This window comes from Notamacropus eugenii, chromosome 5 (genome assembly GCF_028372415.1).
Source record: "Notamacropus eugenii isolate mMacEug1 chromosome 5, mMacEug1.pri_v2, whole genome shotgun sequence".
NCBI classification, from domain to species: domain Eukaryota; kingdom Metazoa; phylum Chordata; class Mammalia; order Diprotodontia; family Macropodidae; genus Notamacropus; species Notamacropus eugenii.
In genome coordinates, this window is record NC_092876.1 from 272,916,185 (window position 1) to 272,929,384 (window position 13,200).

At 35.4% G+C, this 13,200-nt stretch overlaps 1 protein-coding gene across 1 annotated transcript; it reads left to right on the forward strand.

The window, feature by feature from the left end:
- The first annotated feature begins 1,010 nt into the window (after window positions 1-1,010).
- LOC140509160 (olfactory receptor 10N1-like) lies at window positions 1,011-1,949 on the forward strand. Its single transcript, XM_072616991.1, has one exon. The coding sequence runs from the start codon at window positions 1,011-1,013 to the stop codon at window positions 1,947-1,949; it is 939 nt and encodes a 312-aa protein (XP_072473092.1).
- Window positions 1,950-13,200: the final 11,251 nt, after the last annotated feature.

Here is a 13,200-nt window from a genome sequence, read left to right on the forward strand (position 1 = left end):
ACCTTGTCTTGGGATTATGATGCCCTGGATTCAAATCTTGTCTTTGATACACAAGCTCTGCAACTAACAGCAACTCACTTATCCTCATTGAGACTTTGTTTTGTTATTTGTAAATAGTCATGATAATACCTTTGGAACCTCCCTAATAGGGTTGTTGAGAGGTTCAATGAGAAAATGTGGAGAAAGGGTTTTACAGCTTTAAGTGCTACATACGTCAGCAGTCATGATCATTATCCATACTGTGACAGAGGAGTCAATACTTGAAGCAGTATTTATTGAGAATTTTGGAAAATTTGAGTTCCAGGGTCAATCCGCCAACTTCATTTTTGGATTTAAATTTACAAGAGTGCTACTTAATAAAGAAGGAGCATCTTTGCACCCCTATGAGCATTACTTTTATGTCAAGATATGGAAGTGATTTTCTATTTAGTGACAGGACATTCTCCACAACTGAGGTCCCCACTCAGTCTATACCTTGGTTGTGACTTTCATACAGTCACTGTCAAAGTTGCCCTAATGCCTGTGACCTTTTAATTTCTAAGTAGGTATCCAGGACTGATGACCTTCTCATCCAGGGATGGTAAAGGAAACCAGCATAAAATAAGACGAAGAACCAAGACTGGTGCATTCAATTTGATATTTCTTTTTGGCTTTTCTCAATTTTTATAATGGACATTTTTTCTTCTCCAATTTTAAATGCTCATTGAAAAATATTCCTGTGATTAATAGAAGTCATTCCATTCCAATTTTATGCATCTCAGAGCTCCATTTTACTTGCAATGATGGTCATTGAAAGTTCAGGATAACAGCCTTAGGTTAAAAAAAAAAGAAAGATTTTCTTCCTGTGGGTGATAATCTTCCCAGTTGTTGTATTAAAAAGTCTTCAATGAAGAAACAGAAGTCGATAATCAAAGATGAATTTACATCATGCCAAACCAACTCACCCCTTGTCTTGGATAGCCATACTCACCCTCTTCTTTCTTCCATCTTCCCCCAGGCCTGACTCTCCCATGAACATAAAGAACTCCACAGAGGTGACTGAGTTTATCCTGTTGGGAATCCCTCACACAGAAGGACTGGAGACTGTGCTCTTTGTCATCTTCTTATTCATCTACATCTTCACCCTGCTGGGGAACTTCCTCATCCTCTTGGCTATCATTTCCTCCTCTCACCTTCACACACCCATGTATTTCTTCTTGGGACTCTTATCTACTTTTGATATATTTTTTCCTTCAGTGAGTTCTCCTAAAATGCTAGTCTTTCTCCCAGGAAATAGTCGAGCCATCTCCTATAAAGGATGTGCCTCCCAGCTCTTCTTCTACCATTTTGTAGGATGTGTTGAGGGCATTCTATACTCTGTGATGTCCTATGACCGTTTTGTTGCTGTCTGTCATCCCCTATGCTACACAGTCATTATGAACTCCAGACTTTGTGTGGTCCTAGCCACATGTACCTCATTGATAGGTTGTGCCCATGCCACTATACTGACATCTCTCACCTTCCAGTTACCTTACTGTGGTCCCAATGAAATAGACTATTATTTCTGTGACATTCCTGTTGTTCTGCCTTTGGCCTGTGCTGATAGCTCACTGGCCCAGAGGGTGGGTTTCACTAATGTAGGCCTTTTGCCTTTGATGTTTTTTTTCACTATTATTATCTCCTATACCCGCATTGGGGTAGCCATTTTGAGGATCCGTTCAGCTGAAGGCAGGAGTAAAGCTTTCTATACCTGTAGTGCCCACCTCATTGCCATCATGTGTGCCTATGGACCAATTATCATCATCTATTTTCAGTCCACACCCAACCCTTTGCTTGGTGCTGTAGTTCAAATTTTGAATAACATTGTCTCACCTATGTTGAACTCATTAATCTATTCTCTGAGAAACAAGGAAGTAAAAAGATCCTTGAAAAGAGTTTTGTGTAGGGCAGGACCAACTGTAGAGGCCTAAATTAGGAGTCCTCAGAATCACTGGTCAGGCCCTGTTTCCATCTTTGGGTGGAAACTGTTGATCAGATTCCTCTCCTTCATTGAATGGTCATCATGTCACTGCCTTTTCTCTGGGTCATCGATTCCATCTTTTTTGTATGATGTATGCAACTAGAAAATAGTCCAATATGAGAAAAAAAGTAGCTAGTTGAGTTCTCTTTTCCCCTAAAGGGCTTTTTTTGTTGTTGTTGGGATTCATTTTTATTTCATTATCTCATTTCATATCATTATCTTAAGAGAAACTAATCTTTGAAGGAACGTGTCTTTCTCATGGTAGCAATTTTGAAGAATGTTTCTTCGCAGGAAGTAAGGGACAGTTTAGACATGATTTCACTGGTGTAGAGAGTTACTAAAGAGCTCCCCTTTTCCCACTGTTTTGAATCACCAAACCCAGTGACAGTATCTCCCATTCACTCATTATTTACTCTAGTCTCTGATGAAAATTTGAGAGCCTGTTTTAATTTTCAAATTTTTACTTTCCTTCAGTTATACGTTTATTCTCTTGAAAAAAAAATCTATGAAGTAATTCCTACATATCTTCTGCTTTGTCTCCTTTAGTCTTTTCTTTTTCCACACTCTTAGCACTCTCATGTCTATGTTCACTTTCAGCGAATAAGTATTAAAAAGCAAAATGCTAAAGTTAGTGTTGCCAAGCAACATATTAGCTGTATGATTCCCAGTCCAGGAGTGTACTGGTAAATGATTAACAACTGACTGGGGAAAAAATGTCCTCAAGACACGTATTTTCTCTATCACTTTCATAAGTCTAGAGTATCAGCAAAACAATAAACCAAGCCCTCATTTGTGGCATCTGTCAGTCTCCAAGGTCAAAGGGCATCCTTTTGGACATGAAAGTGAACAAGCATTCTCTCAGTCAAAAATCTGACAGGTAGACATAAAGCCTTTGCTTGAAAAATTCTAGTGCAAGTTAACCTATTACTTTCTAAGATAAGACAATTACTTTTCTTATAGCTCTATTATCTGTCTCTCTGAAATTTCTATCCATTCTCCCTAATTCTTCCCCACATGATCAAACAGAACAAAGTTATTTCCCCATTGTTAGTTTGTCCTCCCTTTTCATACTTCTGCTTCAGCATTTCTAACTTCCTTTAAGATTCAGCTTAGGGACTATCTCTTACATAAGGTCTTTGCTCTTCCTCCATAGTTACCAGAAATGGGCTATAATCAGCTTGGAATGGCTAATCAGAACTGTTGGCTAAATTTTCTGTGTGAGCATTGACACCTTTGAAATCCTCAAATGGTACAAATAAGACCTTGATTTGTTGTTTTGTTGTTTGTCTGGACTTGACAGTGATAAAAAAAATCTTAATAATCCTGGTTAAACTAAAGTGTTGTGCCTTTTATAGTAATTGATATGATATGTGCAATGAATATCCTAATAGATTAGGTTTTTCTGTGTTGTCTACTCCAACTTGTGAGTCAGACTCACGGTGTAACTTGAAATGATCAATCAATCAGTCGGCAAGGCTCACGATCGCTGGCATCCTTCTGCCTGTGTACCTGGAGTGAAGTGAATCAAAGATTGTAGAGCCTGTTCCTGTCACAGAACTCTGGTCCTGTGACACATCAAGTAATGACCCCAAGGACTTGAACAATACAGCTCCCCCAGGGCTCCTGAGTTGTTGTATTGTCTTCCATTTGGGAGTTTGGCATGGGAAACCACTCTGGCCTAGCAAATAAATTTGTAATCCATCTTACCCCCTCCCTTCCCACTTGTGACTTATGTATGTAATCTCTGTCTTCACTTCAGCAAGTTGGAATTCTGATCAGGAGAATTCCCGATTTGCAAATTTGTTCCTCATAATGAAACTAAGTAAACGGCTACCTGGTCACTGGCACTCTGTCTCTGTCCTGCTATTTTGTCATTCTCAGGTTAGAGTCTGGTTCAGTAAAATCCTGTTAAAGGTGTCATGTATGCAAGTATATGTGAGTACACACACACACACACACACACACAGATTCAGAGAGGTGATTGGTAAACATTTATCAGCATACCCAAGGATTTCTCCCTCTTGAAATAAAATTATATTTATTTTGTATATACTCTATTTGTTTATTAGCATATATTATTTATCCTTCACTAGAATATAAGCCCTTGAGTAGAGGAAACGTTGTGTTTTGTCTTGGGATCTTTCAGTGCCTAATGCTGTACTTTGTTTATAATAAGTGCTTAGTAAATGCTTGTTGAACTGAATAGAATCTTTTTCTAATCATCGTCATCTTAGCTAGCACTTATAATGCAAGGTTTGCAAAGCACTTTACTAATATCATCATAACAACACTGAGAGATAGGTGTGCTATTACTTTTCCCTTTTTATAGAAGAGGAGACAGAAGTTGAGACTTAACTTGTGACTGTGCTGTCACACAGCTGGTTAATGTCTGAGACTGGACATGAATCTAGGTATTCATGATTTCAGAGCCAACACTCTATCTTCTGCACCACATAGCTATTCCTGGCCCCTGACTCTTCTTCTGTCCTACTGACTAATTCCATGGTAGCAGATCCCTAATAGCCTTGACCATGTTTTTGAGTTACCCCTATGGTATGGTAGGGTCATGCTCCAGACCTCTCCATTTGAAGTTGTGGAGGCTAATGTTATCCCCAGGTTTTGCACACAGTCTTTTTATCTATCTAGGGCTACAATTCAATTCAATTTAAATATCAATCTCTTATTATGTACTGGGGATACACACACACACACACAAGATGCACATGCACACACATGCTCATATTCTTTGACCTTTGTCCTGCATGCTTGGAATATACAGTCTCTGCTCACCTGTGTCTCTTAAAATCTTGAGCCTCCTTCACATCTATTCAGCTACCACCTTTTTAAAAAAATCATTTTTAATTCATGGGATAAAACAAGCATTTTCATAATATAGTATAATAAAAAATTCTTGCACATGTAATTGCAAATCTATTACGTACAATTTGATATTCCTTTTTAAAATATAACAATGTTTCATGTAACTTTTTTCTTCCTTCCCCCCACACCCTCCTACAGATGGCTTTCTTCAGACACAAATAGGCACATATATACATGAATACATATATATGTGCATATATATGCAGTTATTCCATACAAACTTCTATCTATCAATTCTTTCGCTGAATGCAGATAACATCTTCACATGTTCTTTATATTTAATTTGGGAATTTATAACAATCAAAATAAATTACTTCCTCAGAGTCATTCTTGAAACAATGTTGCTGTTACTGTATACAATGTTCTCTTAGTTCTGCTCATTTTGCTCCATTTTTTTTGTGGAAATGTTTTCATGTTTTTCCTAAGATCATTGTGCTCATCATTTCTTATATCACAGTAAGTATTCCATCACAAGTATATACTACTACTTGTTCAGCCATTCCCCAATTGATGGGCATCCCTGAAATTTTCAGTTCTTTGTCACCAAAAAGAGAGCTGCTATAAACATTTTGAACATATAAGTTCTTTTTCTTTTCCCCTAATTATCTGGAAATAGACCTAGTACTGGGATTGCTGGGTGAAAGGGTATTGGCAGTTTAATAACTCTTTGTGCATAATTCCAGACTGCTCTCCAAAAGAGTTAAATCAGTTCACTATTCCACCAACAATGAATTAGTGTCCCAATTTTGTACATTCCCTCTGACATTTGTCACTTTCCCCTTCTGTCATTTTAGGCAATCTAGTAGGTATAAAATGATATCTGAAAGTTGTTTTAATTTGTATTTCTCTAATCAATAATGACTTAGAGTATTTCTCGTCTGACTATAAATTGTTTTGAATTCTTCATTGAAAAGCTGCCTATTCATATCCTTTGACCTTTTGTCAATTGGCAATGGGTTCATTTTCTCACAGATTTGACAGGATTTTTTATATATTCAAGATATGAGAATTTTATCTGAGAAAATGTCTAATTTTTCCAATTTTTCTGCTTTCCTTTTGATCTTTGCACGTCTGTTTTATTTGTGCAAAGCCCTTTTTTCATTTGATGTAATGAAAATGATCCATTTTAGACCTAACTTTGCTTTATCTCTTGTTTATGCATAGATTTTTCACCTACCCGTAAGTCAGGTAAGTAATATGCTCCATGTTCTTCTAATTTTCTTGTTACATTTCTCTTCGTATCTAGATAATTTATCCATTGTGAATTTATCTTGGTAAATGATGTGAGATATTGGTCTGTGCTCAGTTTCTGCCACACTCTTTTCCAGTTTTCCCAACAATTTTTGTTTTGCCAAACAATGAATTCTTTGCCCAAAATCTTAAGTTGTACACTCATCAAATACAAAGTTATTATGCTTATTTGCTGCTAAAAGTTGTTTACCTGTTCTATTTCATTGATCTACTCTTCTGTTTCTTAGAAAAAACCAGAAAGTTTTGAAAATTACTGCCTTATAATATAGTTTAATACCTGATACTATTAAACTTCCTTTCTTTAAAATTTTTTTTATTTCCTAAGATATTCTTCACTTTTCTTCCAGATGATTTTGTTATTTTTTTCTAATTCAGTAAAATAGTTTTTGAGTATAAAAACTGAATATAAAAATCAGTTTTGTTAAAACTTCATTTTTATTATATACATATATTATATCATTTTATTATATATGAATATTTATTATATCTATGAATACTTAATATTTCTTCAATTATTTGATTCCAATGTTTTGAGAGTCATACATCAGCATTTATGATTTAAGATAAAGAACAGGTTATGAAGGAGGTGGGAGGGGGCCCTAGGAAAGAGGGGAGAAGGGAGGAGACTGGGAGAGGAGAGCTTTTCATCCGTGTCTGCCCTTGACTGGGTTGATGCTGATTTCTGAGCCTTGGTCCAGGGCCCACAATGAAGCACACGATAAGATGGGGTTCTAAGAGGTACATGTTTAGGAAAACTTCGGGGATGGCCAGAGTTACACATCCAAACAGAGGTGGGGGCTGAGATTCTCCTCTGCTCAACAGCACCACTTCCTTTTTGGAACTGAAGCAAAGTGATAAGTTCCATTCCACTTATTTCAGCTCTTATAAAATATTCTTGTAGTTAGTCTTTGGGCTAAGTAAGTCTTTCACCACCTTTCTAACTTCTTGTATTTTGCTTCTAGTTTCTTTGAATATTCATCCAACTTGTAAACTGCCTGCTCTAGAGTTGCTACTTGCTCCTCTATTAAAGAGTAGATCGGATCAGATAAGGCTGAAGTGCTGCATATTTCTGATTTAAGTACTTTAGATTTCTACTTATGTCTGCTGCAATATCTTTTATTTCTAAACACTTTCAGTTAGTCAGTCCTTTAATATTTTCTAGAAGTTTATAGATTTCACTGGTGGTTGTTAGATTGCCATCTGGTATGTGGCCATTTTGGAGAACCCGTCCTGGCACAGCCCTGTGATCTCCCCCTGTAGACTTCGTGGCCTCTTTGGCCATCTCTGCCAAGGCTTCCTCTATGCCGGAGAGGGAAAGAAGGAGAAAGGTTAAAAGGAAGGGTGAAGAAAGGATGAACGGGGGAGGGAGGGGAAAAGAAGGAAGGGGAGAAGGAAGGGGAAAAAAGGGAAAGGGTGAAGAGTCAGAGGAGATAAGGGAAGGAGCAACTCTGATTTCATTTTTATGAAATTTAAAAAAATATTTTTGTTTATATAGTTCCTGGCTTTTCTTTGACAGGTTTACTCCCAGATATTTTATTCTGTCTAGAGATATTTTAAATGGGGTATTTTTTACTATCTCTTTTTGCAGAGTTTGGTTTGTGACATAAATGAATGTAACTGATCTATGTGGATTTCTTTTATATCTTGCTACTTTGATAAAATTATTAGTTGTTTCAACTAACTCTTTGGTTAAGTCTTTGGGATTTTCCAAGTGTATCATCATATGATTTGCAAAAAAGAGAGTTTCATTATCTCATTCCCTATTCTGATTCCTTCTATTTCTTTTTCTTCTCTTATTGCTATTACTGGGATTTCCAGTACAATACTGAATAAAACTGATGACAATTGGCATCCTTGTTTCATACTCGATCTTACTGGGAATAATGTTCCTTGATGGTTTTAGATAAATACATTTTATCAATTTAAAGAAACATCCATTTATACCAGCATTTTCAAGTATTCTTAAGAGAAATGGAATTTTATCAAAAGCTTTTTTCTGTATCTATTAATATAATCATATTTTTTTACTTTTATTATTGATATAATGACTTATGTTAAAACTCTTCCTAATGTTAAGCCATTTCTGCATTCCTGGTATAAACCTTACTTGATTGTAATATAGAATCTTTCTAATATATTTTTGTAATCTTTTAATTATTGTCTTATTTAAGATTTTCACAACCATATTCATTAATGAAATTGGTCTATAATTTTCTTTCTCTGTGTTTACTCTTCCTGCTTTAGGTATCAGTATCACATTTGTTTCATAAAAGGAGTTTGGTAGGATGCCTTCTTTACTGATTATTCCAAAGAATTTTTTTAATATTGGAATCAACTGATCTTTAAATGTTTCATAGAATTCACTTGTCAGTGCTTCTGGTCCTGGTGCTTTTTTCTTAGAAAGCTCATTTATGACCTGTTCAATTTCTTCTAAAATGAATCTAATTAGACATTCTATTTCCTCTTCTGAAAATCTTGGCAATTTATATTTTTGTAATTATCCTTCCATTTCACTTAAATTATTAAACTTATTGGCACATAATTGGGCTAATTAAACTGCCACCTCTTCAAGAGAATATTTCCTGATTCTCATAAATGTTCATTTCTTTAGATTACACGGTGCATATAGTGCTGGCCTGGAGTCAAGAGCACCAGAGTTCAAATTCAGCCTCACACACTTTCTAGCTTTTGTGACCCTGTGCAAGTCACTTAACTTCCATCTGCCTCAGTTTTCTTGACTATTAAATGAATATAATGATAGTACATACCTCCCCAGATTGTTGTGAGGATCAAATGACTTAATATTTGACAAATGATTAGTATAGTTGTAGGTGCCATAGAAACACTTGCTTCCTTCTGCCCCTAATATCACCTTGTTTATTTAATTATTTGAATATATATTCCAACCAGGATATAAGTTTTTGAGGGTAAAAACTGTTGTTGTTCTTTGTGATCCCAGCGTCAGCACTTCCTGTTATGTTTTGTCTTTAGTATCACTTGTTCTGGTAAGGAAACTTTCGCACCAGTGCAGATTCATAGTTCCTCTCTAATAGAAAAACTTGGACCACTGCCTGGGGCACTGAAAAGTAAACTGACTTGTCCAGAGTTACTCAGCTAGAATGTATCAAAAACATAACTGGAACCAGGGTTTTCTTGATTAAAGGCTATAATATCTCCCATTTTTATAGTACTTTAAGGTTTACAAAGCATTTTCCTATCACCCACACCAGTGTGGTCAAACTCCAATAACTCCCTGCAAGCCACATATTGACCTCAAACCCCACAAGTTAACATTATCTATGTTGAATTTTTTTTTAATTTTTGTTAACATTTCTCAATTTTGGCCCAAGCAGCAAGTTTGACACCTCTGTGCCATGATGACATAGAATGCTTTATATATTAAAATATGTTTATTGACTTTAAAGAATGAGATTTGGGGGGGGGGGAAGAATTTCTCTTCTGGTGTGAATGGGAGAAAGAGAGGAGAAATATTATTCTGCATATACCTTTGAATAATTTTTTGTTTAGTATTTTATTTTTCCCCAATTATACGTACAAATAATTTTTAATATTCAGTTTTCAAGCTTTGTGTTCCACATGATCTCACTCCCACTCCTCCTTGAGGTAGAAGGTAACTCAATATAGGTTATACATATGTAGTCATGCAAAACACATTCCCATGTTAATCAGGTTGTGAAAGAAAACAAATAAAATCCTAATAAAATAAAACTAAAAGTATGCTTCAATCTTTATTCAAACACCATCAATTTTTTCTCTGGGGAGAGATAGCATTTTTCATTGTAAGTCCTTCAGAGAGGTCTTGAATCATTGTATTGCTGAGAAAAAGTAAGCCATTCCCAGTTGATCATCTTACAGTATCACTGTTACTTTGTACACTGTACAAGGCAATTTGCAAAAGCTTCTGTAAGTCTTCCCAGGTTTTTCTGAGAGCATTCTGTTCATCATTTCTTATAGATCAATAATATTCCCTCAAAATCACATAGCACAGTTTGTTCAACCATGCCCCAGGTGATGAGCATCCCCTCAATTTCCAATTCTTTGCTATCAGAAAATGGCTGTTGCAAATATTTTTTGCACATATATGACATTTTCCTTTTTGTTTTTTTCTCTTTTTGGATACAGACCTAATGGTGGTATTGCTAGGTTAAAGGGTATACATGGTTTAATAGCCCTATGGGCATAGTTCCACAATTCTCTACAGAATGGTTATATCAGTTGAATAATGTTTGATACCAATAAAGACCAGGGGGAAGGTCAAGACAACCCTTTCCAATCATTTATTTCCAACTTCCCTCCCTATTACTCTCAGACATAATTAGAGAATTTTTGCTCCCTAGACAAGTAGCTCAAAGTATGACCTAATGGAATACATGAGGAGGGGGAATACAGAGATATAGATTTTGGACATCAATATGAGGCCAATGCTTGGGAGGTGGTTCTGGGAAGAAAGAACAGGAAGAAGCAAAAGTCCATCTGAACTTGTCCTGGGATATTATACAGTTTCAGTTAATATTAAGTAGGTGCTAATTTCAATTAATACTTACTAAGCTGGTACTAATTTCAGTTTCTTCATTGCTAAAGGCCTGAAAAGTCTCTCAGTAGTCACTTTACCTGATGGCAATGCTCCCTTCTTCCCTCTGTAGTTATGGCTCTTTGTTCCCTTACTAAAGGAAAATGAAAACCTAGCCAAAGGCTCAAAGGAAAATATAAATTTAATTTTAAATTTAAAATATATTTAAAAAGATAATTTTTTTCAAAATGTACCTTATTTGGTATTTAGATATTAAAATGAATTCATTAAAAAATGAAATATAAAAGAAAGAAGTTTAGGTAAAATGAAGTATACAGTTACCTTATTTTTTTTGCCTACTTGAATTCTCAGAATTGTATTTACTCATTCATAATTTTCATCTCTAAGTGAAATATATAATCATACAACAGCCTGAAATTTGAAACATCTTTTGATCTATTGAAAAATCTATAATCTAACAACTGATTAATCTACAATAAGGAATTTGACCCAAAATACTACAAATTTAGGAGGGGTTTGTAGGCAGTTGTAACATTCATTAAAATCCCTTCTAGTACCTTAACTTAGTCCACCCCACCAGCATCCCCAAGTAATATTATCCCTATTCCAAACACTCTCCATGATATCCACACCATCTGTATTAATTCTTAACAAAATAAACAAGTTGAAAAGAACCTACCTCATTGTTGTCAGTCAAATGTACTTTACCAATGTTTTTCTTATTTACACATACTACGTTATCAACTTAAACCTTATTTCATGCCACAGAAGATAATGACTCAGTGAAGATGGAAGATTCAAATATCTGAAAAGCAGCAGTGAGAGTAGAAGATTAAAAAAATCAGAGCTATAAAGATCTCTGAGGTCATCCACTCCAGGCACCTCTTTTTTCCAGTAGGGAAGCAGACTCAGAGAGGTTAAGCAAGTTACTGCTCAGAGTGCCAAGTCCAGTAAGACATGAAGCCAAGTTTCATGATTTCTAGTACATTTTTCCTTCAACCACACAAGGCTGGCAAAAATTTCCATGAAACTGAATTTCTTCAGAAGACTTTTCCACAGATAATAGCTATGCAAGATTTTTTTGATCTAAGATGTTGGTAGTATATACCAACCCTGTACCAGGGGTAAAAGCAAGAAAATCCACATAATAAAAATGCCTTGAGTACTGATTGTGTTTGCAGCATTAATTTGAGTTAAATTGAATTAGTAGAGAAATAAAGGCCTTATTTACAGTTAGTATGGAGGGCTGTGTTTCTTACAGTTAGATGAAGAGCCTTCTATATTTACATTTTTTTAGTCAATTCATGACTATCTCTGTACAAAATGTAGATGTATCTTCTTATTAGGGCAGAAAAGTGAAAATTCTGAAAGAATACAAAACTGCTCTTTTATCTTATAATGAATGAGGTATAGCTACAGAAAGTAGTAGAAATAGATTAAAGGAAAAAAAAGAGTACTTTTGTCTGCCTCAATTTTCTCAACCGTTTAATGGGAATAATAATAACATCTATCTCACATAGTTGTTTTGAAAATAAAATGAGATATTTGTAAAAGCATTTAACAGGGTCTAGCATATGATAGGTACTTAATAAATATTTATTCCACTAACTTCTTTTCTATAATCATTCTGAAAGTAATTTGGAATTATACACAAAATGTTACTAAATAGTGAATGGATTTTGACTGAGAAATGCCATGACTCGGCCTATACCTAAAAGAGATCAAAGAAAAGGGAAATGGTCCTTTATGTATAAAAAACAATTTGTATCATCTCTTTTAGTAGGAAAAGTTGTAAATGGAGTAGGTGCCCAATAGTTTAGGAATGGCTGAATAGGTCATTATATATAAAGTGATGGAAAACTACAGTATTATAAGAAAAGAGAAAACAAATGATTTCAAAAAGACATGGAAAAACTTCTATGAACTGATGCAGAATGAAGAGAGCAGAAGCAGATGAACAATCTACATTTTATATCAATATTATAAAAATGAACAATTGTGAAAGATTTTTATAGACTGATGATGAATGAAATGAAGAGAAAAAGAACAATTTTTTTTGAGGGGTTAATGTGGGAAGCAAGGAAAGTTCTCTTTTCCACATTCCTAGGTGATAAGGGTTGTGACCTAGCATGGACAGGTTAGAGACCAGAAACTAATGTGCAGGCTCAAGGAGCTGTGTGAGGAAGGGCCTATCAGAGAGGAGAACATGGAGTCACATGGCCAGGGGATTGTATCATGGGAGATTCAAAGATCAGAAAGCAGTATAAGAAGTCCCATCTTTCTGAATGTGTTGTAGTCTTCCTGTAACCTTACTGGGGAAGCTACCTGTCCATTCAGGGGAAATGGGCGTAAGGATTAATAAAAGCTTTCCTGATTTCACAAGAGGTGTTGCTTTTTATTTAAGGTGAGCATATTTCTCTCTGTTGGGGGCTTGCTAGACGGGCTCACTTCTAACATTAGCAATCACTTTAATCAAACACTTGTATCAATTCTTTAGTCAAGCATATATATCATTCAC

Bases quoted from the DNA above. Each gene is read 5' to 3' on its own strand.
- LOC140509160 (XM_072616991.1), top strand. From the start codon at position 1,011: ATGAACATAAAGAACTCCACAGAGGTGACTGAGTTTATCCTGTTGGGA.